The sequence below is a fragment of the Epinephelus moara genome, chromosome 20, assembly GCF_006386435.1.
Source record: "Epinephelus moara isolate mb chromosome 20, YSFRI_EMoa_1.0, whole genome shotgun sequence".
Classification (NCBI taxonomy): Eukaryota; Metazoa; Chordata; class Actinopteri; order Perciformes; family Serranidae; genus Epinephelus; species Epinephelus moara.
Genome location: NC_065525.1, coordinates 31,965,443 through 31,993,292, shown reverse-complemented (window position 1 = coordinate 31,993,292; position 27,850 = coordinate 31,965,443). Strand labels below are relative to the sequence as shown.

Sequence of the window (27,850 nt, the reverse complement as noted above, 5' to 3'; positions counted from 1 at the left end):
AACCAGTTGAAACACAGTGAAACAGGGGCTGTTTGTGTTCCTGGCTTCTGGGCTGCAGTGCGCTTTCCTGCTTTGCCTATTTGTTGGTGCAGCATGGGTAGTAGTAGTTGTAGTAAGTTGTAGAAAATTTCAGTGGTGGAATGTAAATATATTTACTGAGTGTTGTTTTTCAGTAACCTACAATGCTGAGGTACATAAACTTGAGTATTTCTATGTATACTTCCATTCCACTCCACTTCATTTCAAAAGCAAATATAAAACTTACTTTGCAGATTCTGATTTTATATAGAAAACAGGCAATGAGCTCATAAAATATGATGCATTCATGCACCAAAAAGTATATGAATTATTTATAATTGGCCCCTCCTTTACAAGGGGCTGCAGTATTATAATGCTGTTTGCAAGTTTGCACAGGAAAACCAATAAATAATACATCATAACAACAACCCTTACATGGGCAATGCTGCTACTTGATAAGCTCTTTTACTTGTGATAATTTATTTGCTTTTTTGTCTACACTGTGGTATTACTATTTTTACTTGTGAGGAAAAAAAAGAACTTCCTCACTGGTATTTTTTTGTATTATTTGTATGCACTACATTTTTATACAACTATCAACAGTTTTATTAGTTAGTATGAAAAAAAATAAATAAATAAACGCATAGGGAAATTATTATGATAATAATAATAAAAAAAACATAGAAAGAATAACATTAATAAATACTTTGACTATGTCATGTGATTTTGATGTTGATGACGACACAGTTGGGGCGGGGCCCGCCGATGTAGTCCATTTCCTGCTTCTCTGCCCTGGTTTCGCCTGAACAGCTGCATCAGCCCTTTATCCGACGAAAGACACAATGTCACATCAAACGGGCATTCAAGGTACATGCGTTTTTCTCTGCTTTCAGTTTCTCTGTTTTTAAATCTGTTGCTGTGCGAGTGTGTGATTCCCGAGCGAGCTTTAACTCCCTGCAACAATTCATTGCAACGGGAAGCTAGCGTCAAGTTAGCTAGCCACTCCTAGCTAGCTTAGAGCTACCGTGATGTGTGCGATCAGCGGTGCCCTGTTTCGGCACTTTTAGGACTGTGAGATATAATCCCTGAGTATTTAGCCGGTTTATGGGCCACCGAAATCACGGCTACTCCATATTGTTTTCACAGTAGTGTTAAAGCCATGTATGCCTTAGCTTCCCAGCTTAAAGCTTAAATCCTGCAGCGGTAGTTTAGCCGTCTAAATGGATGGGCGACGCCTTCATTTAAACAGAAACTGCTGGCCTGGTAGACCGGCCGGTGTTCCCATAAATACATGAATAGCACTGGCATTACCTGCACTGTGTTATTATACAAACTGAGCTCGTAGGGCGTGACGTGCTCTTATATATGGCAGCAACACCGCAGAAATGTTTACAGTCTGTTCTGAGGTGAAACAACGTGCAAATTATGTGAGTTAATAATAGACAGCTAGATCAAGCGTTTGTAAATGTCTCTGCTAACACCATGCCAACGTTCGGCCTCAGTTTTTATGTAAACTATCTAAAATTTCAGTGTTTGATTAGTTGAGTTTTGTGTTTTTTCCTTTGTCAAAATTGGTCAAGTTGATCTGTGGCACACTAAGTTTTAATATCCTTCAAAACTATAGTCTTATTTGGAAATGTATGCAGAGCCCAGTCTAGGTAAATCTGCTTCCATACACACATACACGTCCAGAGCTGACTAGACAGTACATGTAGAGGAAAATTAAAGTGAATCCCAGTGCTTGAAAAGGCAAAACCCAGTGGAAAAAAATGTACTATGGTATTTAACCATTTACAGCCCTGTCTGTGTTATGCGAAACTGTTCCTCCCTGCACTACTTATCCAAAAACAAACAAACACATAGCAATCCTACATGTATTTGTAGTTGGACTTGTTCCCCAGCTTTTGCAGGGTTGTTAGAAAGGAAAACTGCACAATCATTGTTGCTAAAATAGTCAGTACGCTGGTTTGAAAGGGAATTAGAGACATGTTTTATTGTGCCTGGGTTTGGGGTCAAAGGTGGTCAGCCTTCAGTCACATGTGAAATGCTCCTGAGTGAAACCCAGGAACTTTCTGGATATCAGAGCAAGTTATTAACGTATATAGTATTTTACTGTGACTTTAGTATTCTTGTGTTGGACCAAAGAGTTTCTAAAATGTTCTGCTTGACTTAAAGTCTGTTTAAAGGGCAAATATATGGTGTATATGTTGATAACGCCAAATAAGAAGATACTTATTTGTTCTTTGTGTCATGTCTAACATCTGGTTGTTTCCACAGGCTAGTAAGAATCACAAAGCCTTTAAATGGCCATGTTAGCATGAGTGTCCTGTTGTCAAGCAAGCGTCCATTTAAAACAGTAGGAGACTGACTCCTTCTCTGTCTTTTCTCAGCGGGTAATGATGTGAAGGAAGTCTTTGCAAGTGCCAGGGGTGGAGAGGAATATCGAGTCTTAAAGATCGTCATCGATGATGGTAAGCTCTGTCCCAGAGTCCACGAGTTTGTTTATGGCTTCTTCTGCCAAGAAAACGCTTAACTCATACTTCTACTCAAACTTCTCACCAAGGCTGACATTTGAATGTCAACATGACTCACACATCCATGCACTGTTGAAATGTTTGTCGCACACATCTGTTTTCCAGAGCAGCTGACTGTAGGCACCACCAGGAAAGCATCAAAGACGTGGGACCAGGAGTATGACTCCTTAGTGCTGCCCCTCCTCGAGGATGACATGCCCTGCTATATCGTGTACCGGCTGGACTCCTGTAACAACCAGGGGTATGAGTGGGTCTTCCTGGCCTGGACACCGGACCGCTCTTCTGTAAGAAAACTAAGCCCAAACAGGCTGTAATGAATAGCTCGCCATTCTTACCAGCATTTGTCCTCCTCTGCTTTGAGTATCAGATGGGTGGGGTTACCACATCAAGGCAGCAATTCTTTGTATGCTTGTTGAAAAACTGGATAAATGTGGGCAGCAGTGCATTCATTATTTCCTACAAGACCTCCTGAAATGTAAACACAGGTAGATAACATGGTGCTCCCACGAAACCCCTCATCTCTGGCTAAAAATTCACCTTCTTAGCACTTTTAGGTGACATAGGCTTATCTTGCTGTGTTTTTTCCTTGTCATGCAAATGTGTGCTTTGCATTTGTCATGCTCTTGACTCACACAATGTCAACCAAGTCATTGTCATTTCGTTCCATTAAAACTTGATGATCCACTTGTGAGATAGAGTCTCTGCAATTCAAAATAGCCGTGACAAATAGGCACACAAATGTTGTTTCTGTAGCAGCGGAAAGAGGAATGTTGCGAGGAGAGACCAGTGCCAAAATAGAGTGCCCTGCAGGATATTTGTAGCTCTCTAACTGCATGGTGGAATTGAGCTCGAATTCACTTTCTGACGGCCATAACTGAGTTTTACATTCCTGAACCTCTGCTCAGAGCATGGTGCTTCAGGTTGAGGCTTGTCTGGAAGTTGCAAAATGCTTTCACAACCAGGGCATGCTGCTGCCTTGACTGAATTGGTCTAGTGTGTTTTTATTTGTCAAGGTAAATGAGACACAGGAAGTCAACTTTATTTATATAGCCTAAAGTCGAACATACATTTTAGGGCATTCAGAGGTACCCTGTGGGGTTTTTCCACCACTAGTAGTGCTATGGAGCAATGTTTTTATGAGTGGATCCCCTTTTTGTTTGCTCTTTATTTAATTTTCAGGTGGTGTTAACGCTAAGAAAAGAAGCGATGCATCAGCAAAGACAGAGAAGAAGAAGACTGCTAGCATGTTAACAGGATGTAAACAATGCAGGTCTCAAAATGTAGAAAAACTCAGCTTTGCAGATGTCTTATGAGGCAGGAAATGCACGCAACACCTTTAGTTAGACCTCATAGATACACATAGATATGGGTTTTGGTGAGTGACACTAAATATGAACTGAAATTTTGTTCACTAGAAAACTCCAAGGTTTTGCAATAATTTAGTAAATCATCCAACACTAATTAAAAGCTCAGAAGCTGCCAGATTCAATCTCACTGTAACATAATGGGAAAAAATAATGACACTTATCAGGTTTCTTAATCATCTTTTCTTTATATCCTCAACAGGTGCGACATAAAATGTTATATGCTGCTACCAGAGCCACACTGAAGAAAGAGTTTGGAGGCGGGCACATCAAGGATGAGATTTTCTGTACCACAAAGGTTGGTCTTGCAACACTTGAAGTGATGTGAAAAGCTTGTTTATGTCCTCAAGCGTCAGTCACAACGCTTTAGAAACCTAACTTAAACAAGTTAAGCTTCAGTCCTATGTGTTTATTAGGGGTGGGAATCACCAGAGGTTTCACGATACGATATTATCACGATACTTCAGTCACGATACAATATTATTGCGATTTTAAATATGTTGCCATATGTTGAAAATATATCTATTGGACTGAAAAAGCAATTGATTATATTATTCTAGCAGGCAACCTAAAGTTTAATTTGTTTTTCTGATATTCAGAGTTTATATGATTAAAAAAAACGATACTTGGCACTGTGTGACGATGCGATATTGTTACACAAAAATATCGCGATACTATGCCGTATCATTTTTCTCCCCCTAGCCCTAATGTTTATGGTAGCTGATATGAGTAATGATATATTCACAAGTCAGTCCATATTGCTGTATGACGTGGGATTGTGCCGGTTTTTGCCCTCCAGGATGAAATGACTCTCAGTGGATACAAGAAATATCTGACCTCGCAGGCCGCTCCCCAGCCCCTCACTGCTGCAGAGCAGGAACTGCAACAGATTAAACTGAATGAGGTACAGACACACACACACACACACACGCACACACAAGCAAAGATACATGCCTTATTTCTTGGTCGTTGTTTCCATTTGAGATCATCTTAAGGGAAATAATGCACTTCACCGTGTGTACACAGACACCGCTGCCTGTTGACAAGTTGTATGGCTTGGGCCTGTTCTGAAGTGGCTGTGGATTAGGCGTGTTCTTTGTTTCATTTCTGAAAAGAGATGACACTGTGTCATTCTTACACTCAAGGCTGCAGTGGGTGAAAAAAATAGCTTACCTCAGCTCACAGGAGTATCCCTCCTGATCACATCTCCTGTGTGTGTGAGATGTAAATCCCACTAGAAACAGCGCGGAGTATCAGTGAAAGCCAGCCATGCATCCTTCCAAACAGCACAAGGTCAGCAGCAGTGCAAGTGTGCATATGCTTGCCCGGCAGTACCAACACAGCGCAAAGATGCTGATGCATTAGAACAGCAGGATGTTGGCAGAGATGAATCTATTAGGCTTGTACAGCACACAGTCATAGCTCCATAAAAAATCCTGTTTACAGTCATAAACATGGTTCAGTCTGAGCAAAGAGTGGTTAAAGAAGAGCTCTTTATGGGAGTTCAGGTCTATTATTTCCATGTTGAGGGAGTGACATGCAAATGTGAATGCTCTGAGTACTTGGCAGTGATTCTGCACGGAGCACAGGTGAGCCGTGTCGTTGTGCTTTGCCTTTTGTTCTTTGCAGTGAAAAGATAAAGAAATACTGTAATGTGATAGCCACTGCACGCTGCTAATGACGCCAGCAGTGTTTACTCTGCTGATGTCAAGGGCTTCAGGGGAGTGCCAGATGGACTCCACCGGACAGAAAGTAAAAAGTGCATCTGAAGTTTCACTCTGAAGACTTTGTGGGACCATTTCTGTAAATTAACCTAAATGAACTGTTCCCCTTTTTAAGAGAGTCTACCTATTTCTAATTGCTGCTCTCCCAGCCTGCTGCACAAACAAGAAGCGTCTTCCTTACCATATATGGAAGTGCTTTCAGCCATGTACTCCCTCTCTAAAGCACGGTCAATTAAAAGCAGCAAAGCAAATGGGAAGTGAGGTTTGTGCTCGTCCCACTTGACCAGCTGTTGAAGGAAGATAATATACCATTAATCTGCACCGCCTAGATGAAAAAGAGGCTTTGAAATATTTATCATTGCTGTGCCTTGGAGACTGCCTGACTTTTACTAAGCAGATGGATAAAAGACCCGCAATCCTTTTTGGTATGCGAGGTAGCTACATCGGAGGCTCAATCATGTTTGCACGGCATTTCATTTTGTGGGAACAGGGCTCTAAAAATAGATGCAATCCATCAGTGTAATCCCCCCCCAGCATTTCCAGTTTTCTGTGTGATTTCGTGGAGGCGCCTTGTCACTGCCGATACAAGCACCTCACATAATCATCAGGCTCCAGCGTTCCAGCTGCTTGTTGCTCCTGTAAACCTTTTTACTTTCTGATGACTGAAATGAAGGATATTTATTCAATTTTACTTCCACAAGTTGTTATCATCAGTGGGAAGCTTGCGAAAGAACACTGATTTGTCCCCTCATATGATTGAGTTCAAAGACCCGAGCTGATTTGAAGAGTAGGATTCTGCGCATAACTTTTGGTAGTCTGCATGATGACATAATGTCACAATAATGATGACATAATGTGGTCATGTGGCAAATGGATGTGTGTGTGTGTAGAGACATTCTGAGTCAAGAGCATGTTAGAAACCACATACTGACTATATACCACAGGTGCTCTTGGTAGATTCAGTTATTAATTTTGGTGTTAGAGCGTGTTTCTGCCTCTTTTAATGTACTCAAAGAAAACCACCCATGAAGTGTTTGCAAAATAATGCATTCATCAGCCTAATTAGTGTCCTCCGTGTGTTAATGACGTGATAATAGAAAGCTAAAGTCCCTCTCTAAGTTTTTGTGTGTGTATGTCTCTGGTTTGTGGTGTGTTCAGGTGCAGACGGACATCGGTGTGGACACCAAGTTGCAGACCCTGCAGGGAGTGGCTTTCCCTATTCACAAAGACGCTGTTGCAGCACTTCAACATTTTAGGGACAAAAGAATCAACTATGTACAACTGGTGAGTCCTTAAAGGGATGCTTCGCTAATTTTCACCCAGCTTTGCTTTAAACTAATGTGGGTAGTATGTGTGAATTAACTGTGGCATTGGTATTCTTGCCTCAAATGTTTTCAGAAACGTGTTTTAGCTTGCCATTTATCTGTAATACGAGAATGTTTTTCGCCAGCCGGTTGCTATTGTGTCAAACGGACGAGCTTGCATTACGTCACCCACCAGCGGGAGCATTTGTTGGTCTGGTGCAGTGCATAGTTGTAGATTTTCTACCTCTTGAGCAAAATTGAATGCCACAGTCCTTTTTCTCTTATCTTCTCTTGTCATGTAGCACCAATTTAAAAAGTATTTGCGTCACTCCACTGCATAGACGACCTAGTTTCATCTGAGGACCCCCTTCATATCAGTGAAACAGTACTCTAAGAGCAAATCATGCGTGAATAGGTGACCTTTGCTGGATCAATAATTTGAATAAGCTAATCAGTTCTTTGTCATTCATGGAGATAGAGATGTTTTTGGTCAGGAGCTGTTTACAGGCCGACACAATGAGTCACTCATTTTTGCCCAAAAAGCCTTTGTTCCCCTCGTTGAAATACAAAGGGCTCATGTCACAAGATCAGATCAGGGCAAAGTACAAAGGAATAATTGTGGCTCTGTTGCTGCTTTGTCTCACTTCCCTTTTTTGTCTGCTATCCTAAAAGCTTTTCAAGACAGCAGTAGGTTTTGTTGTAAATATCCAGTGTAGGTTTGCTCCTGGCTGCTGAGCAGAACACCAGCATTAGACTACATTTACATGCACAAAATATTCTGTTTTTTGAACATGCCCTAACATGTCATTTGTCACATGAAAATATGGCAAAACGGAATGGCTGGAGCCACTTGTGCCTTTTTGCTTTGCATAAAAACAAGAGTAGTAGTTCGTTTTCCAGCAATGGTGGAATTGTTCGACCGTGGGAACACACACTTCCTCTTTCATTGCCCTGTTTAGAGAGTAGGTGTGTTTCTCCTTTTGACCAGTAATGCCAGTAATGCAGGCTTTTCTTTTGGGTATGCATTTCTACTCAAGCTTTGCAAACTGTTGGCTAGTTGGTTTGTGTACAGTGCGTCAGTGGCAACACGCAGAGCTGACCATAAACAAGCACGAGGCTGTGTGTCGCAGATTGTGGTAAAAACCTCTACTGAGAAGCATATTGCAAATCTGCTGTATACATGTCCAGAGAAAGCTTCTAAAACCCAAATAATATCGACGTATCCCACATGTTAAATCAGAAAATGCTACATTCAGAATATGGCCTGATTTGAAAGATCCAAATAGAATATGCTGTTTACATGACTCGTATCAAATTCGGAATAATAGTAGAATATTAGTGTGCATGTAAAGATAGTCGATGTTGAGTAAATGTATCACTTGGACACACCTGAGAGGGAGTGGAGATGGCGTTTCATTCACTGTCACAGATTTTCCTTGTTGTTCTGGATTTCAAAGTAGGAACACCTCGGTTGAAAGCATGCCAACAGTTTTATGACTAACTTTTTCAAATTTCCTTTGTCAACAGGAAGTAGACTCTGAACAGGAGGTGATCCGGTTGTGCAGCACTGAGCCAACAGAGGTGAAAGACCTGCCAATGAGAATCCCTAAAGAATCTCCACGCTACCACTTCTTCCTCTACAAACATTCCCACGAAGGCGACTACTTAGAGTCCACAGGTGAATAGACTCTCACGAGATATTATGAACAGTTGACACGCCCCCTGTTATTGCTCTGAGTGGTGCTTTGTGTCCTCCCGTCTCATTGTCCTTTTTTTTCCCTTTGCAGTCTTCATTTATTCTATGCCCGGGTACGCTTGTAGCATCCGAGACAGGATGATGTATTCCAGCTGCAAAAACACCTTCATCAACATGGTGGAAAAAAATTTACAGATTGAGATTGAGAAAAAGGTGAGAAACTCTCTATCATGATAAAAGACTGTCAACAGCATAATTCTTGTCACAAACTGTTAGCTCCAGAAAACTTGCTCTTAAATCTTGACTATTTCTCCAAAATATTGAATATTCATGAATGAATAGGCAAGTGAAAATCACTAGGTATCACTTCTTATGACTTAAACACTTCCTAACTTAGCTGTGCTTTCCAGGATTAAGGGTCAGCTCATAGGTTGCATGTATGCACAACTGTCTGCTTTGGTCTGCATAACGTAACTGCCAACACCCACCCACGTCTGCTAGGGTCTGTGATGGTCCGGGATGTGCAGCCCTTTTATGTGCATGCATGCTTGTCTAGTCCAGTCCATTACAAAACACTGCGGTCCCGCCAGTGGCAGCTGCTGCACCGTGGTGAAGTTGGTTTTATATTGGATATGTGACAGACATTTATTCTGAACCCTGTAGTGTCTCCCTAGTTTCACTTTCAGCCCTCCTGTTTACTGCTGCTGGCAGATGGGGACCCCCAATTGTACCATGAATGGAATTGCTCATGTGTCCACGTGATTGCGGCTGTGTGCTGTGTCTAATGCAGAAAGTATATCTAAGCCTGAAGCGCCATGGATGGGTTACTGAACCGGCCCACCGGGCATAGGCTCAGGGGTGTCAGGGGGGCCCCCTGCCCTTTACTTGCAAATTGTCACTCAAATTAACCAACCAGGAAGAGACTCCAAATGACCAAAAAGAGACACAAAAAGAGATGCAAATGAACTGCAAAGAAACACAAAAAAACCATAAGGTGAAACAAAATGACCACAAAGCGACACAAAAGAACCAAAATAGAGCTAAATTTATCTCAAAGAGACACATTTCTTTTTGAAGAGACCTAACTGACTACAAAGAGATGCAAAACCATCACACAGTCTGTGTATCTTGCTCCTTTGTAGAAGAGGTGGTTGGACCCTCAGCAGATCTGAGCCCAGGGGCCTATTGTCTCACAATCCGCCCATGCAAAGTGCGTGTAGTTTGATCTAGAGTTGCAACAGTTAGTTGATGGACAGAAAAATATTTTGGCAACTACTATGATAATCGATGGCCTTTATTCCAGCAAAAATACAAAAAAATCACTGGTTGCAGCTTCTGAAATACCTTACTTTGTCATATATGACTTTAGACTGAACTTTTTGATCTAGTTTTGAAGTATTTGAATTTTTATAGCCTAAAGGCCCTGACACACCAAGCCGACGGTCGGCCGTCGACCAAAGTCGGGCCATCGGTGAGCGTCTGTCGGCTAGTTTTTGTGGTGTGTCCTGCACCGTCGGCACTTCAGCATCGGCGGCTTTTCGGCCGATTGAGCATGTTGAATTGGCGGCGGAGCTTGTCGGTGAGAGAGATCACTCTGATTGGCTGTTCAGGTTTTATTTCCTCGCCCCTGTAGCAAGTGAATCTGCCTGTAGTGAAACCGGGGCTAACCGGTGCTTCCTCCTCAGGCTCCACTTCACTCAGCTGCCCGACAGACCCGCTGCTTCTTCCCACTTTAACCTGGATAACAAACCTGGACTAGCTATGACCGGAGGGAAGCACAGCCAGTTAGCCTCCACTAGCCTCAAGGCTAGCCTCAAAGCTAGCCCCAAAGCTAGCCCCAGCTCTCCGTTTGGATCCAACCGGAGCACCGCGCCCCGGTTTGTTATTCAGGTTAGAGTGGGATGATGCAGCGGGTTTGTTGGGCAGCTGAGTGAAGTGGAGCCTGCGGAGGAAACACCGGGACCGTCTGGATGTAATAGCCCGTGGAGGTGCTGCGGTGCTCGGCTGCACAGATAGGAAACCCCTCGGCTGACAGGATGTACCACTCTCTCACTCAGCTCTCTCTCACGCAGGCGCAGAACGTATGTGCTACTTGGCCGTCAGTTGTAGTCCGTTTAGTGTGTTCAAATGCAACTGACACAGGGCGACGTGAGGCGACGTAGATGACGCAACAGTTGGCTTTCGTCACCGCTAGTTCTTTGATGTCGGTTTGGTGTGTCTGCACCTTAAATGATTATTCACTTAATCAAGAAAATAATCATTAGTTGCAGCCCACCTCACTTTTTTCCAAATTAGCCCTGCTCACTTCACATTAGTGAGAAAAGCACAGACTCAAGACAGAAATAACAAAAAACTTTCCATCTTTCAGGTCCAGTGTGTAGGATTTAGGGGGATATATAGGCAGAAATAGGATATAATATAAGTATGTTTTCTTAAGTGTATAATCACCTGAAAAGAAGAATGATTGTGTTTTTGTCACCTTAGAATGAGACATTTATATCTACATGGGGAGCAGCTCCTCGTCCACAGAGTCTGCCATGTTGCACCGCCGTGTTTCTACAGCAACCCAGAACAGACAATGCAGACACTGGCTCTAGATAGGGCTATTTGCGTCGGCCACTGTAGTTAGCAGCCCCTCTGCGACGAGCAGGGCCAGAAAAGTGCTGATTTTCATAATGTGAAACTGCTTTTTTCTGCATTTTTACTGGTTTAAATCACTCTGTGTTTGTTTCGGCGAGAAAGAGACGTCTGCATAAAATTCGGCACCTGGTAAAAACCTCCTGAATGTCTGGATCTTAAATTATTAGAGAAAAAAAGGTGAGCACACATTAGCAGGCGCTGGGCTAGTGGCCTGTCTGTGACAAGCCAAACAGTGTCAGAGAAACACTGATTTGTAAGGTAAAACTGCTTTAGTCAGTGTTTTTACTGGTTTAAATCAATGGGTGTGTTTGTTTTGGAGAGAAAGAGACCTCTGCAGACAAATCAGCTCCCAGTGAAAACCTCATGAACAATGAACACTTAAGGAATCCTAACAGGGAGTTCATGCGTGGCACATAGGAGAAGTGTCAGCTGGTTGAAATCTGCAGTCCTCACTGCTACTGCTAGATGCCACTAAATCCTACACACTGTTCCTTTAAGTTGATTCTGCAAAGTTCATCTGCTCATATGTTTTGTTTTCTGCCTGTTTCCCAGTTGGAGATCGATAACGGGGAGGAACTGACCCCTGATTTCCTGTACGAGGAGGTGCATCCCAAGCAGCATGCACACAAGCAGGCCTTCGCCAAACCCAAAGGCCCTGCTGGGAAGAGGGGTGTCCGCCGCATCACCCGACCACCCGCAGAGGGAGACGAGGAAGATTAAACAGACCTCAGCACCTGACCACCACCTCCACCTGAACACGTTCCACAGTGGAACATTCCTGCGATGGGGGGGGGGGGGGGGGGATTATATTTGACACGCTTGTTTAAAAGAATAAGACAACACCTTCAAATGCCCACAAAGTTCCCCAGAGACCCAACTATGCACGCCAAGGACAACTGAGCAATGACACACTTCAGAATTTCCATTTGTAGCTTGCCAAATGGAAGCATATTTATGTATGTTAGTACAGTCACAACAATTAATTTACGACAATTCAAAGAAGCCCAAAGTCAAGCTTGAGGTTTTTACATTGTTGCCAGCGCTGAGACTTTCAAAATGTCAGTGTGACTAATGTGAACTTGCGCCAATATGATAAAAAAAACAAAAACATTTTGAGTTCACATGCTCAAATTCTTAACTTGCATTCCTTAAGTCTGTGTCAATTAATGTTTCCGTGTCTAATGTGTTGAACATTTGTCTCCTACCGTTTGCACAATGAGGTGCTCCAAAGCAGAAACAATATAATTATCCCACTTTGTGTCTATTGATTCATTTTAACAGTGCATTTTATATTGGAAAATTGACTTCTTTTTTGATATAACTGTGGTTTACATGAAAAATCATCTGCTGAGAAACTTATTTTTCTATGCAAGTGCTGTAAATGTACATATTGTAGCTGTGTGATGCTCTATGATTGGTCTGTTATGGTGATTGTCTGTGTAGGTGAAGATCACAGTGGAAAGAACGGGCTTCCAGAAATATTCCATCAATACATCTCAGATTTCACTAAGAGGAAGCTACTCAAACTTTGCTGGTTCCCACACAAGCGGGGAACTCAAGCAACCGGATAGGAAAGGGAACACTAGAAGTACCTTGATTAAAAAAAAAATGTTGCCACATCCACTGGTCTGCTGATTAATATTAGGCAAACTACTAAGCTCACCTCATATTTGAAGGGAAAAATCATTTCCTTTGTATTCAGTGTCATTCTAATAGAAAAAAAAATCATGTTTGGTCTTATTTGTTTTCTTACAAATCTTTCTTTTAAAGAAGAAAATAAAATATTTAAATCACACATTTTCTGTTTCAGTCGTTTTATTCATTCACAATAAAGACATGACAAATAACTGCTTTCAAAACCTCACAAAAATGCTGTAGAAAAACTAAAAACTAAGCGATAGTATTTTCAGAATTTAAAAAATACAGTAAATAATTTAAAATACGCAGAAAAATATGCTTTTTTTGTCAGACAGTTGATATATTACATTAATTTCTTTAGAGAGAAGAGAATGAATGTCAGTGTGTGTGCACCGTGCCTGGAGGAGGCTCAGAAATCTTGTATCTTCTCTTGTAACGTCACTCCTGTGCCTCAAAATCCAGTGAAATACTTTTGACAGCTCCTTTAAGCTCCAGCAGCACCTGTTAAAGACAGATATTAATATTAATAACTCAATCTCCCAAAGTCTTCACTGTTGGATTCACATCAAAGTTTAACAATTCTTTTTGTCCAGACCTCAGCCACAGTCAGTGAGGCCTAGTTAACAATCTATTTACATTTAATTCAGGATAAATAGAAAAAAATAACATCCTTGAAGGCATATTATATTTTTGCTGTGCAGCCTCAGGTTTATATATTTCTTCAGAGATACAGTTGCTGATGATATTCTACTTTTTGTCAATAAACCCAATGAAAAGCCTTAAACCAGCAATGAGTTGATCCCATTTTAAATAAGTTTCTGTGTAGCCAAGGCATGATAAAGATTATTCCTCCGTGTCATAAACCTTTATTGTTTTCCATAAATTACTAAAAACACTTTAACGAGCCATATTTCTGCACTGGGGAACACTTTCCTACATAACAATTAACACAGGCACTGTATTTAATTTTAAGTTGATCCCTCATACACCGTCCTGCCGCCATAAATACTCACTGGCGCACCAAATCTGCAGTTGAAAACAGTCTCAAACAAGCCATCATAAGTGCTGCATAAGTGCATGACCTGGATGACTGACAATCTTGCGATGCAATCACTCCAGCCACAATATAGCGATCTGTAAGTGAAATGTGGTCCAGGGGCATAAAGTGGAGAGGCAACGCCCCCTTCCCAACTTCCTACCCCCGTATTTCCGGCCCACTTGCTCAGACTACATCTGTCTTCGAACTCGGCCTCCATTTTGAACTCAACTACACACCTGTATAGTTTCGTGAGGCTGGGGCATAAAGTAGGGGGGCTAGTGGTCCTTTCCCTACTTTCTCACCCTCTACTGTTGGACCACACCCATCTTCGAACTAAACCTTCATTTTTATCTCAGCTACTGACCTACAAAGTTTCAAAACAGCTTCTGTGGTAGTTCCTGATACAACTGGTGTCACCAGGATCACATTTCGCCATGATAACACACACACAGATCGAGGTGAAAACAATACCAGCTGTTGCACCATTGTCGTGGCTGGTAACAAATGCACTCTGAGTAACTCAGAGTAACATTTGCCAAAACCCTTCAATATAACTCTATAGTCGTAGGGCTGAGAGCCACAGACAGGCAGGGGAAGTCAAAAGTATTGAGAAACAGGATGGTGAAAATCCTCAGTCATCCAGGTAGTCTGAAGTGCTATATAGCAGGCAGCTGGACTTGCTTGAGTTCCTTGAAGACATTTCACCTCTCATCCAAGAGGCTTCTTCAGTTCTGAGGAACAGGAGGATGTCAGAGGAGACAGTCTACCCTTCTTAGACTGTGCAGTACACTATGAAAAGGACAGAAGCCTCAACATTGACAGAAAACCTACACACACACACAGACCGATACCTGCTGTTCGACTCTCACCACCCTCTGGAGCACAAGCTGGGGGTTAAAACCCTGAACCATTGGGCTGAAAACACACCCAGGAGGACAAGAGGGGAAGGAACAGAAACACATCAGGGAAGCACTTAAAACCTGTGGCTACCCTTTGCTAAAACCTCAAAAAGACCCAGTGTGTGCAGTTCAATGCAGGATGAAAGGTGAAACATCTCCAAGAAACTCAAGCAGGTCCATTTGCCTACGATATAGCACTAAAGATTGTTGAGAAACCGATTAATAACACATTCATGGTTTTGCTTGGTTGTTGGGCTTTGCTAGGACTTCCTTCACCAAACTTATAAATGCTCTCAGGGGTGATAACACAGCTATTTTGCTCAAGGTGACAAACAGAAAGTCGTGCAGACCCCAACACAGTAGCTCAAACTATTCACACGAACATCTGCCGGCGTCTTTCCCCGCCGTACCTGTTTAATGACTGGCCGTCTGTTTTTCCTGTCGTGGAGGCAGTTAGAGGCCAAAGAGTAGATGCTCTCCACCTGGCTCAGCTCCCAGTCGCTCATCTTTTTGTCCAGGAAGTCCTCAAGAGTCAGCTCTTCATCTTCATCATCTATATCGTACCTCATCTCCATCTGGGAAAGTGAGGGAGGGAGAAACACACTGCAGGTGACTGTAGGCAGCGATGAACTTTAAAAGCCATGATTTCTAGTGTCCATTTTTATTGGACACACAAAATATGGATTCTGAATGGCAGTTGAAGTTGCACCACAGCACAGATGACTCTTTAATGACCACTAACAGATAACGTGCCCTTACTAATTAAATGCAAAGGCGTTATTAAGCTGTAATCGTAAACTGTAGCTTGACAGACACACAGTGAAAGCCTCTTTTGTGCTGCTCACCAAGAACTGAGGCTCGCGGTTTTCATCGGCTGGCCGGAGTCCAGACAATATTTCCAACAACACCTGTAGATGGCAGAGAGATGGGGTTAATCACATGGCTCCGGACGACAGAAAACCTTTATTACTCCACCGTGTGCCAGCTAGCTTCACAGACACTGTAGTGTTTCCACAGCTGTCCCACTAAGACGCATAAGCTGTATATACTGCACTATATGGAAGGTCAGGCGGTTTTATACACTGCTGATCCCGTAAATCAGTCAACTAATGTCATACAACGGATAATGTGTTTGACGTTTGCGGCCACTGATACAGTCCAGCTGTGGTCCTCGACTGATTCAGAATTTTCTAGTAGGAAATAATGACAGATGATACATAACACAGAGCTCCATTTTCACACATTAGAAGAAATGTATCCTATAATGTTTATGCCCTGCAATTATGTGTGTGTCAGTACTTTGGGAGAACCTTGCACTCTAGCAAACTGCTAAGTGGTAAGTTTCTCCTTTCCTGACATAATATCCTCATGTGTGTGTGCATGTTTCTTTGCGTGTGTATGTGCGTATGGGAAACCTACCACTCCAAAGCTAAAGACGTCCGATTTTGGTGTGATCTCTCCTCTGAGCGCCTCAGGTGCCATGTACGCACGGGTACCCACAACTCTCTCCGTCATCATGGTTGTTGACGTGCGCTTGGCCGATGCTCTCGTCAGCCCAAAGTCTGAGATCTTTGCCACAAATTCTGCATCCAACAGGATGTTTGCACTAAGAAAAGAAAAGATTACGGGCACAGTGAGCTGTGAAACATCAAGAATATGTCAAGTGAATGAGAGTAAATGGTGTCTAAAGCCCTATCCACATGGGACCAGTATTACCTGGGCCCTCAAGTGATTTAGAAATGACCTCCGCCCACGTCTGTGTTTCACTCAAATTTACTGACATTACCCCCTGAATATGACGCGTACAGTCATTTGAAGCTCCACTCTACACCACACACACACACACACCACACACCACACAGCTCTGCTGGTGGTTATGCACTGTGTTAACCTCCTTTTTCCTTTTAAATGTGGGTTAAACAAACAGAATCAATTCTGCCACACACTTTCACATGTTATCCATCTCATCATCTGCACTGTCGCCTCACAACAAGAGGGTTACTGATTCGATCCCGGGTGTGGGAGCCCATCTGTGCGGAGTTTGCATGTTCTCCCCGTGTCAGCGTGGGTTTTCGCCGGGAACTCCGGCTTCCTCCCACAGTTCAAAGACCTGTAGGTCAATTGGTGACTCTAAATTGTCCATAGGTGTGAATGGTTGTCTGTCTCTATGTGTCAGCCCTGCAATTGTCTGGCGACCTGTCCAGGGTGTACCCTGCTTCTCGCCTAATGTCAACTGGGACAGGCTCCAGCCCCCCCCCAACCCTCAAGAGGATAAGCGGTTAGAAAATGGATGGATGGATTTGCAGTGGCTGTGGAGTTTTTACTTGACAAATTACTGACATGGCAAATTCACACGGGATTAAGATCACAGATGCCCTCTGCAACAATTACTTATTAGGTAATACTAGTCCCATGCAAACAGGACTTAAGAGTGCTCTTTAGTCTCCACTAACTCTCAGCAAAAACATGAATAATAAGGAAAGACCTCACTGTATGTACCTTTTAACATCTCTGTGGACATGATGGTTGCTGTGCAGATACTCCAAGCCTCTTGCTGTCCCTTCAGCTATCAAGCATCTCCGTCGCCAGGACAGGGGAGGGCTTCCCTCCTGAAAGGACAAAAAGCTTACAATCAAATTATCTGTGTAAAAGCACAAATTGTAAAGGAGTTTGTAGTGTAGATCAGGGGTTCTCAACCCTCTTGTAACTTAGGGCCCACTTTTGATTGTTCCAAATTCCCATATAAATGATTAAAAAAAAGAAACATGACACAACAAAAATGAGGAAGAATAAACTGGGCTGTAAACATGTGTTATGCCACTGTCAGCTGTTAATGTTGTGATAACTTTCCATTGTGCCTGAAGCCTGTCCCTTTTCTTTAGGAAATGTTCTTTTGGCTTGCCAGCACATCCCGGGTGCTTTGTCTCTAAGTGTCTCTGGAGCTTCAGTGGTTTTAGCGCCTCATTTGACAGGATTTCACTACATTCAACACACTGTGCTTTCGGCTCAGCATCACTGCCTGCTACTGTGAATCCAAATTTAATGCTTATTTCCTCAACACATGCTTTGGAGCTTTTACTGTCGCAGGATTGTCTCACACATCACTTTTCCATTTCAAAAACATTTTGTGTCATTGCATCTTAGCAAACATTAGCTAGCTATCAGTGGCAAAACATGCTAGTCTCTACCAAGGGTGCAAGAAAAAAAACAATTATAGTATTGTGATATTTTTTGTATGGCAATATATTGTCACAGGGATGCCAAGTATTGATTTTGTTATTATATAAATGATTTAGATTACGAATACAAAATAAACTTTGGTAGCCGTCTAGAATAATATTATCATTTGCTTACGCAGTAGATACATTTTGCTGCAGTAAAAAGCCTTTTCAAAAAAGGTAATAAATTGCAATATATTTTATCGCAACACTCAGCATATTGCAACACGTTTAAAATTGCAATAATATTGTATCTTGACTTCAGTATTGTGATAACATCTTATCGTGGGGTCTCTGGTGATTTCCACCCGTAGTCTCTATCTGATGATGTGTAGATGTATGGAGAACAAAAAATAACGCAAGTATCAATGAATAAATACATGTATAAATAAATACAGGAACAAATAAATAAATAAATAAATAAATATGAAAATAAATGTATAAATAAATAAATACAGGAACAAATAAATAAATATTAAAATAAATGTATAAATAAATACAGGAATAAATAAATACGAAAATAAATGTATAAATAAATACAGGAACAAATAAATAAATATATGTGAAAATAAATGTATAAATAAATAAATAAATAAATACAGAAATAAATTACTGTAGTTATGCAACAATGTACAAACAATGTTTTATTTATTTATTCATTTACATCCATTTTTCCATTTATTAATTTTATATTTTATTTTTGCATTTATTTATTCTTACATTTATATACATACATATACATATATATATATATACATATATATATATATATATATATATATATATGTGTGTGTTCCTGTATCAATTTCTATATATTTTTTTTTTTTTTTTTATCTAGTTATTGACATTTTAGTCGTTTTTTTGGCCTCCATATTGATGATGCTTACCAAGCAATCTAGCCGGTCCAGCAAAGAACCATTGGCCATGAGGTCATACACCAAACACGGGTGCTGTCCATCGGAGGAAAATCCAACCATGTCAACCAGGTTCTCGTGCTTTAACCTGTGGAACAAACAGTCTCATCAAACCAGAACTCTGTTTGCAAATATATGAATTTAAGTTGGATTTAAAGAAATAGTTTGACATTTTGGGATGTACCGTCATTTGCTTACTTGGTTCTTACAAAACCCCACCAGTCGCACGTAAATATTAATTTAATAGTCAAATAGTTACACTTTGGTTTAGCGGTTTGGTCTTACTGCCGACCCAAAGCATGGATATTTGACGACCTGGAAATGAATCAACAATCTTCCTCCAGAGTTGCATACTGCACCTTTAATGCCTTTGCTCTCTCCAGTTCCATTACTCTGATTAAGACTCCTCTACAGAATCAGCTTGTCTGCTCTAATAAAACGTAATGGTTATGAGATGCCTGTGAGTCACTCAAAACCAACCGGATTAATAAGGAAATAGACAGAAGACGGCACGTACACTTTCAGAGTCTGGATCTCTTGGTTGAACTGAACTCGCAGCTCGTCCAGGGAGACGTCTTCCATCTAAATGAGATAAAATCTGTGTTGTGATTTACAAGATCTGCAGACATATGAGACTGGCATGAAAATAGTTGGACTTACTGCATTGAGCTTTTTCACTGCGACAGGTTTGTCATTAAGGAGGCCTCTGTACACTGTGCCGAAGCCTCCCTCACCGATTCTGCAGCCGCCATCTGATATGGGACGGTCATCAAAGTTGCCTGTAATCTTCATCAGCTCATTGTACATGAAACTGGAGAAACCTTATGAGGGACACAGTAATGGGTTGTGGTTAAGGCCCTGTTGCTGCCACCTGCTGGTCAATTTGTAAAATGACATGACAGCATTTCCATTTTATTTTACTTCTCTACTTCACTTCATCTCAGAGGGTTATATTGTACTTTTTACTTCTTTAAATTTATTTGACAGCTGTAGTTATAGGTTTTTTTTGTTTGTTTGTTTTTTTATTACCACAAAACATATTGGTAGTTTATAAAATATAATGCATGGTTACAGATTAAACTATCCAACAATGTGTAAAGTACACTGCATGGGACACTTTTTGCATCAGTACTTTTACTTTAGTACCCTACAGTACATTTTGCTCATAATACTTGAGTACTTTTACGTTTAGATTTTGAATGCACAAATTTTATTTGTAATGGAGTAAAGTTATATTGTGATAATGCTGCTTTTACTCGAGTAAAATATCTGAAAGCTGCACCCACCGCAACTTAAGAAGTTTAGCTATCATTGTTTGCGTATTGTTTTGTTTCCAACATGTCTTATCTGTTTTCCACTTATTTATTTAGTCATTTTTATGTTATCTTATATTGTTGTTTTGTTTTGTTCAATTCTATCTTATATTATTGTTGATATTACTCTATATATCTTTGTATTTTTTAAAATTGTCTCATTTTATTTGCTTTGTAGTCTTGAAGAGCTTTCTTTTATCAATGCAAATGTTTCTTCCCCACACAAGGGGGAATATAATATTTCAATCAAAGTCAAAACATGTTCATACGTTTATGAAAACTAAAGTTGAAGTTACAACTGACAATGGCAGTTTGTTTATAGCTGCATGCTTTACAACCTCCTCTAGTGTACAGATCACCACAGAGGACTATATGTATAAAACAGTCACATTCACACCCACCTCTCTACAGGTGACTGTGTTAACATAACTCATTAACATCATCTTAAAATGTGCTTCAACTCAATTTGAAAAGAAAGGTGCAGACACCTGGTTCACTGCTCTCCAGCAGAATCTGTGGCTGCAGATCAGGGCTGTCGGCTGGTGGCTGCTTCTCTGTCTCTCCCACCAGTCTAGTTGGAAGGGAGCTGTTTGGTTCTGCTGCTGGTGGTGAGGCCGGCCGTCGCACTGGTGTGACGGCTTCTTCAACTGTGAGCGGACAAAAGAGAAGACGTCAAGATAAGTTATTTTGTTGATGTGGTGCATTACTCAAAAACATGGTCTTAATGCTTTAAAATGGCTGTGATTACTATCCACTCCTTGCTGTTGCAGTTTTGCATCCCATCTCCCAAGGATTGTTCGATCTTTAAGGCACTCGATCTTGATCTTTATAGCCAATATTCATGGTTGGGTCAGGTTACTTGAAATGTATGTAAATATTACATGGTATTTTTTGTAATTGGTAGGTAATGTAATCCATTGGATTACAACAAAAAAACAATGTGAGTCAAACATTAAAAGTATTTTGTACTGTGCAGTGTGTGCATACTGCTTCTATTATGTTACGCACATGGATTTATTGTCTGTGTTGCACCTTGAATTTTAGTTTTACTTACTGCGTCTACTTGTTATGTGTAGGACTACAAATGGAAATTAGCGTTTCCCTAAATCTGGTGCAACCATGTTTTAATTTCTTGTACATGATAAATGTCACCGCACACTGTCCTCTTATAAATCAAATAAACTTAACTAAATAAATAAAAATGAGACAATGGAAACCTGTTTTGATGAGGATGATGCTGGTGTTGGTGTGGCCACTGAGTGTATATCCTCCTGAGACCCTGTGTCCTCATATGAGGACATCACATTTCGGGTTTACTTGACCATATACTTCATTGTACTTAAAGGGATAGTGCACCCAAAAATGAAAATTCAGCCATTATCTACTCACCCATATGCCGAGGGAGGCTCAGGTGAAGTTTTAGAGTCCTCACAACACTTGCGGAGATCCAAGGGGAGAGGGGGTAGCAACACAACTCCACCTAATGGAGGCTTACGGCGCCCCAGATTCAAACGNAAAAAAGAGTTCAAATGACGTTTTTCCAAACAACTTTTTATGTCGGGGCTTCAGGACACTTGGATCACTACGGACGAGCAGTATGGAGATATTTTGTGGTTTCAGTTATGTGTTTTTGGACGTTTGAATATGGGACGCCGTCAGCCTACATTAGGTGGAGTTGTGTTGCTACCTCCTCTCCCTTGGATCTCCGCAAGTGTTGTGAGGACTCTAAAACTTCACCTGAGCCTCCCTCGGCATATGGGTGAGTAGATAATGGCTGAATTTTCATTTTTGGGTGCACTATCCCTTTAACCTAGACCTGTTGTCCTCATTCATGGACACTTGTTTGTGCCATCTAGTGGTAGTAAGAGCACAATATACACTAATCCATGTCAAAACACTTGTTTGAGGACACTGGGACTTAATTATTGTTGGCAATGTTTAGTTTTTAATATTTATCCAGTCTTATCCCAAATAACTAGGAGAAGTTATAAATGCACACCAAACAAAAGTGGAGGTCTCAGCATGATGTAGGGTGATAGTGACTAGCCCGTTGTTATTATAATGATGTTTCTCAAAAAAAAAAAACCATACCAGGCAGCAGGACACTAGCAGCAGCCAGTAACTTGTGACTCCTCAAAATGTCCACCAGTTCTCCCACTGTGCTGTTGGAGGTCCCCCAGTCTGCCAGCAGCTCCACTGTGGGACTTTTACCCTGTGCAACAACACCTTCAAACCTCCTGAGAAACACACAACATAGATAAACACATCAAATATAGATGCAAGTATTCCCAACCTGAACTGACACAGTAAATACACCAGCTACAGTCTCACCTACCTGACATGGTGCTGGGAGTACCTCAGCTCCCCATTCGGCTTCCGTATGGACACAATAACATCCTTCCACCTGTCTTGAGGGTCCAGAAAGTCGGACAACTTGCGAAGTGAGCTATAACTGAGGCGGCGAATGTAAGTAGCGGAAGTTATTGAATTATTCATGATAAGACGAAAAACTGACACAAGCTGAGTTTGTGTTTTATCTGGCCGTTATACTGTCATGGCGTATCGACCTACAGCGCCGTTACCGGTGTTTATATCCGCCGTTGGGTGCACCCATGAAAACAGGACGTTAGCAAAGTGGTATTTAGCTCACAGTGGAGTAGAATGTGTCTTTCCGATATTGAGCAACTTCCCCAAACGTAACACAGCAGGCCTGCCCCACTTCAAGTCTCCACCTTTAACGCGGAAATAGAAGCGGTGACACTATAAACGGTACCGTTTGTACCGTGTGTGCCCTCCTCATGTCGGTAAGAGCCCATTTGTCCACTCTGTCAATGTCTTTAGCTTTTGTTTTTTGCTGGAAACTCACAGAAGAGACACAGAAAGAGAGACAGACACCATACCCCTGTCTAAATGGCTGTAGTGTGACAGTGCCATCTAGTGGACAATATGTGGAATTCATGCAGGGGTGACTTAACTGCGAAATGTCTGGTGCTTCTCAAAGTCAAGGATCCTTCCAAGTAGGGTCCTTCAGAGGCAAGGCAACACTCCTCCCTAGCATCCAGTGAACACACACGAGAACAGGCTTGCAGGTGCACCCAGGTGTGCATCATTAACTCTCTGGGGACTGAGGGGGTGTCAGGGTGCTGTGATCATTTTGGCACTCTCTCTAATGTTGTTGCACAATCTGAGCAAATGTAAGTAGAGTCACATGACCTTTCCAGATACCCTTCAAAGCCTGCGGGAGGTGAGCCAGCACCACCACGGGGACAAACAGTCACTGGCACCAGGGCCTCACTCAGAGGGGGAATAATCATGACATCAGTGAGGGACACATGACAACATCCAGGGACTAACTCACCACCCCGAAGCAGTGGCACAGTAACATCCCATAACTGCATCACACCCCACCCTAACTTCAGCAGTGCATGGTTTTTGGTTAGAAAGTCCAGGCCGTTTCCTAAGCACATGGAACGTGTGGTGCCAGCAGGTGAGTAGTCAGTAGAGTTGTCTTTCAGCAGAATAGAATGAGGGTCTGGTCAAGGTCGAGGGACAACAATGTGAATGTCTTTCAGTGACCCAGCCAGTGCCCTCACTTGTACCCAATAAAACATTTCTAGAGAGAACTGAAAATGGCTGTCCACCAACTGTCCCCATTCAGCCTGACAGAGCTTGAGGGGATGTGCAGCAAATCCCCAAATCCAGGGGTCTCATTTATAAAACAATGCGTAGGATTCATACTTAAACTGTACATACAAACAAAAGCCAAAAATGGTGTGCGCAAAAATATATTCGACAATTCCTACAATCAGGCTTCCACCTCACCATCTGCGCAGACAATTTCTCATCTCCAAAATGTTTGTAAGCGTAGGTCAAAGTTCCTCCCTTCAAGTCTTTTTTTTGTACATCGCAACCTTTGCGTGGGAAGTGTTGTACACCTCTGTCAGGCCTTCTTTTGTGCGTACGAAATGTTTATTTAACTGATATGTGAATGCACTATATCTGTCTCTCAATATATGAAAGTATCGATTGAACAGATATTTTAAACACTCCTCTGTCACTCACATAAAAACATCTTGGAAAGAGGAGTGGACACTGTGTCTGTGCTCTAACTGGACATTATGTAGCTGTGCTGTTGTCAGCAAGCAGCTGATTTAATAAATTATCTAATTTAATCTAACTAAAGTGACACTTGAGAACAATTGTGTTACGCTTCGTACTAAAGATGTAACTTTAGAACAATAGCAGATTCCAGTCAGCTTCATTCTGCCATTTTGTTGCTCCTTCATCATTGCCTCCTTCTCTTTCTGTTCGCAGTATCTGAACTGTTTTTGCCCTCATGGATGTGCGTTTATGAGAGATACTGCTGGCCAAAGAAAAGCAGGTAAGAACTGGACAACACTGTACTTTTACTCTTTGATCAGGTCAGGTGGCTCAGCTAAAAAAAACACTGGCCATGCTGGCAAAGTACATCAAACACATGACAGGAGAAAAACCTCTCAGACTTTTCTCCTCTTTTAAACATTCAAGCTGCATGAAACAAACAAGCTCATCAAACCCAACTTGTGGCAAACACCGATCAGCATACTGGCAAAGACATGGAAGCATTTGCTCTGAAGTGCTTAGAGTATCTTTTTTCTCTCTGTGTAGCAGCAAGACTTGATCTGTTTATGGTGTGTTAGTTGCTATTTACACTGTGTTTGTTGAATTGTGATCAGTTCCATGTGGACTGGAGGGCCGAGCTGTCTCGCTGGATGGGTGGGTTGTGAATTGTAAGGTATGTGTGCAATATTAGATTTTAAAACTGAGCTTGTGAGCCCATTTTATTTGAGTGAAATCACAACTGAAATAAAACACTTAAACCAAGCAGATACATGAAACAAGTCTACAGCCAGGCGAGCAACTCTGTGAGACTATTATGCACATGGTGATGTTTAGCTGTATGTTTGCCATGTTCACCATCTTACTTCAGTGTGTTTCACACTAATATTTGCTAATCAGCACTTAACATACATCCAGCTAAGACTGATGGGGATGTCACAAGTTTTGCAGGTCATGAACTAAATCTGAAAGTCAGTTCTGTTTTATCGTCTCACCAGAGGAAATGAGGTTTGCAGCCATGATAAGCCAACCACAAACCACATGACATAACAATATAAATCAGGCAGTACAAGATCTCGTTGACAAGAACTTCCCAGCAGTTCTGTTATCACATACAGAGGCAATAAATTATAAAGTGAGGAAGTTTTTCCCATTTCAAATTGTCCATTCTGTCCTGCCCAGCAAAGAGAAGGACACTTGTTGTGAGCATTTCTACTTGTGTGGTGGTGTCTGTGTCACTCTGCAGTTACACCTCCAAAACACTGGTCGGCAGCGGAGGTTTCTGTGAAGTGCTGTAAAATTTAGTTGATTCAAAACACACATTTAACATGATTTAATAGCGACAATTTTTAAAGACAAGTACACAAACTGTCTTCACTATAACTTGCAGCATCCACAGACAAACACTTATGTTAATCCGGACACATTTTCCAAACAAATACAACATGCTAACGTTATTAGCACAAGCCTATGGCATTTTACACTGTATAAATTAGCCTAGCAACTAGCGACCTTTTCCTCTTCTCATGTAAAACCAGGGACAACAGCAACATTTGACAAAGGTAATGGCACACACTTTAGCTCCATTACAACTCACAAGATTCATCGACAAAACAACTGTCTTATACTAGGGTCCATGTCATTGGTCCGACAGCCCATTGATCCGACATCCCATTAGTCCGACGGTCCGCGGTGCTGAACGGCTCCCGGCGGGCGTATTTCTGCCTTGATGGTGCGCCGCGACCAGCTCTGGGTCAGCTGGGAAAGGCTTGAGGCGGAGCAGGCTCACGGCTTATGTGTTTGTCACTTTCTTTTTCATTTTAACCCACACCATGATCTTTTCCTAACCCTAACCAAGTGGTTTTTGTGCCTAAACCTAACCAGACCTTAACCACAGGGCATCATGATGATTTCGGAACGGACTTCGGAACAATGAGTTTAATATGGTCGGAACAATGGGATGTCGGACCAATGGGCTGTCGGACCAATAGGCAGTTCCCCTTATACTAAACATGTTTTCCAAACAAATTTAACATGCTAACGTTTTTAGCACAAGCCTATGGCATTTTATATTGTATATATTAGCCTAGCAGCTGGCGATCTTTTCCTCTTCTCATATAATACCAAGGACAACAGCAACATTTGACAAAGGTAACGGCACACACTTTAGCTCCATTACAACTCACAAACTCACTGACAACACAACTGTCTTGTGCTAAACACGTTTTCCAAACAAATATAACATGCTAACGTTATTAGCACAAGCCTATGGCATTTTACATTGTATAAATTAAACTAGAAACTGGCGATCTTTCCCTCTTCTCATATAAAACCAGGGACAAAAGCAACATTTGACAAAGGTAAGGGCACACAATTTGACTCCATTAAATTAGCCTAGCAACGAGCAGAGATTTCCTCTTCTCATATGAAACCTGGATAAATCCCTGAAGGATAAATCCCACACAAGACTTAAAATGCTATTTTTGTGGAGGCTTTACTGTCTTCACAATTTATTGTGTCTTATCTGTGAAATAAAAGTAACTAAAAGCTTAATTTCCGCTGAGGGAGGTGGTTTCAGCTCACAGAAATAGACAGGAGGTCTGCGTCACTGCAACACATGCACATGGGTGGGGATTGCGTATGGAGGATGCGACCATTGCACACAGTAGCTGGAACTAAAAAGGATTTGAAAGGATTTGTTTGTCTAAGTTTCGGTGTGGAAATCATAAGTTACCTATTTCTGAGCGCAGGTATGATCGTGAGAATGTCCCCCGGAAATGTACTCTTTGTTTGACTGGCAACTGAGGAGACAAATATTATTATGTACTTGTGTGTTCTTTTTTTGACAAAGAGAGAAGAGGGTTGGTCGGACAGTTCTATAGAGCAAATCCAAATATTTATAAGTTTCAAAAGTTAATGTCATCTCGAAAAGTAAAGGTCTTGTCAAATTTGTTGAAACTTTTAAAGAAAATCCTGAATAGTTTCTCTTGATTTGCTTTGACCTGTATGTATGTACACAAATTTGGTTTTATTTATTTTGTTGTGCATTGGCTGCCGCCTGTTCTGATTTGTTAATGTTATTTTTTTGTCTGCCCCTTATACCCCGGGGAGGGGTCAAAAGGAAATAAATGAAATGAAATGAAATGAAATGAAATGAAAGCTGGCGGTTGGCAACCAGCTTGTAAATGCATTACCGCCTTCCCGACCTAGAGTGTGGATACCACCACGGAGAGACGTGCGCTACGTCAGACTTAATTCGAACACAACTGCTTCCATCCCCCGTTTTGGGAATCAACATTTTTTCGAATCAACCAAAACCCGGCTAAAGCGAGCGTATTTTAGTTTGTGTGAATCAGGGGATTTTAATTCGAATTTTGGTGTTTCCATCATAATTTTCCGATGCGATACTTGTAGATGCGCATCTAAACAGGCTGATGGAAACATGGCTAAT

At 41.5% G+C, this 27,850-nt stretch overlaps 2 protein-coding genes across 2 annotated transcripts; one reads left to right on the top strand and one right to left on the bottom strand.

The window, feature by feature from the left end:
- The first annotated feature begins 756 nt into the window (after window positions 1-756).
- twf1a (twinfilin actin-binding protein 1a) lies at window positions 757-13,077 on the top strand. The gene is made up of 9 exons (XM_050073047.1): window positions 757-885; window positions 2,409-2,489; window positions 2,658-2,836; window positions 4,119-4,214; window positions 4,716-4,820; window positions 6,799-6,924; window positions 8,472-8,622; window positions 8,732-8,853; window positions 11,833-13,077. The coding sequence occupies exons 1-9, from the start codon at window positions 861-863 to the stop codon at window positions 11,998-12,000; spliced, it is 1,053 nt and encodes a 350-aa protein (XP_049929004.1). The 5' UTR covers window positions 757-860; the 3' UTR covers window positions 12,001-13,077.
- On the bottom strand, window positions 12,586-23,206 carry irak4 (interleukin-1 receptor-associated kinase 4). Its single transcript, XM_050073046.1, has 11 exons — window positions 22,637-23,206; window positions 22,393-22,538; window positions 20,790-20,948; window positions 19,649-19,809; window positions 19,506-19,570; window positions 18,962-19,076; window positions 17,356-17,465; window positions 16,276-16,462; window positions 15,702-15,764; window positions 15,267-15,431; window positions 12,586-13,419 (listed from the first exon to the last, which is right to left on the bottom strand). The coding sequence occupies exons 1-11, from the start codon at window positions 22,795-22,797 to the stop codon at window positions 13,357-13,359; spliced, it is 1,395 nt and encodes a 464-aa protein (XP_049929003.1). The 5' UTR covers window positions 22,798-23,206; the 3' UTR covers window positions 12,586-13,356.
- Between the last annotated feature and the right edge of the window lie 4,644 nt (window positions 23,207-27,850).

Coding starts and splice junctions, on each gene's coding strand:
- irak4 (XM_050073046.1), bottom strand. CDS start 22,797: ATGAATAATTCAATAACTTCCGCTACTTACATTCGCCGCCTCAGTTAT. Junction 20,949..22,392: donor TGCTAGTGTCCTGCTGCCTG/GTATGGTTTTTT, acceptor GTCCGCTCACAG/TTGAAGAAGCCGTCACACCA. Junction 16,463..17,355: donor GTCCACAGAGATGTTAAAAG/GTACATACAGTG, acceptor TTCTTTTCTTAG/TGCAAACATCCTGTTGGATG.
- twf1a (XM_050073047.1), top strand. CDS start 861: ATGTCACATCAAACGGGCATTCAAG. Junction 886..2,408: donor ACATCAAACGGGCATTCAAG/GTACATGCGTTT, acceptor GTCTTTTCTCAG/CGGGTAATGATGTGAAGGAA. Junction 8,623..8,731: donor CGACTACTTAGAGTCCACAG/GTGAATAGACTC, acceptor TTCCCTTTGCAG/TCTTCATTTATTCTATGCCC.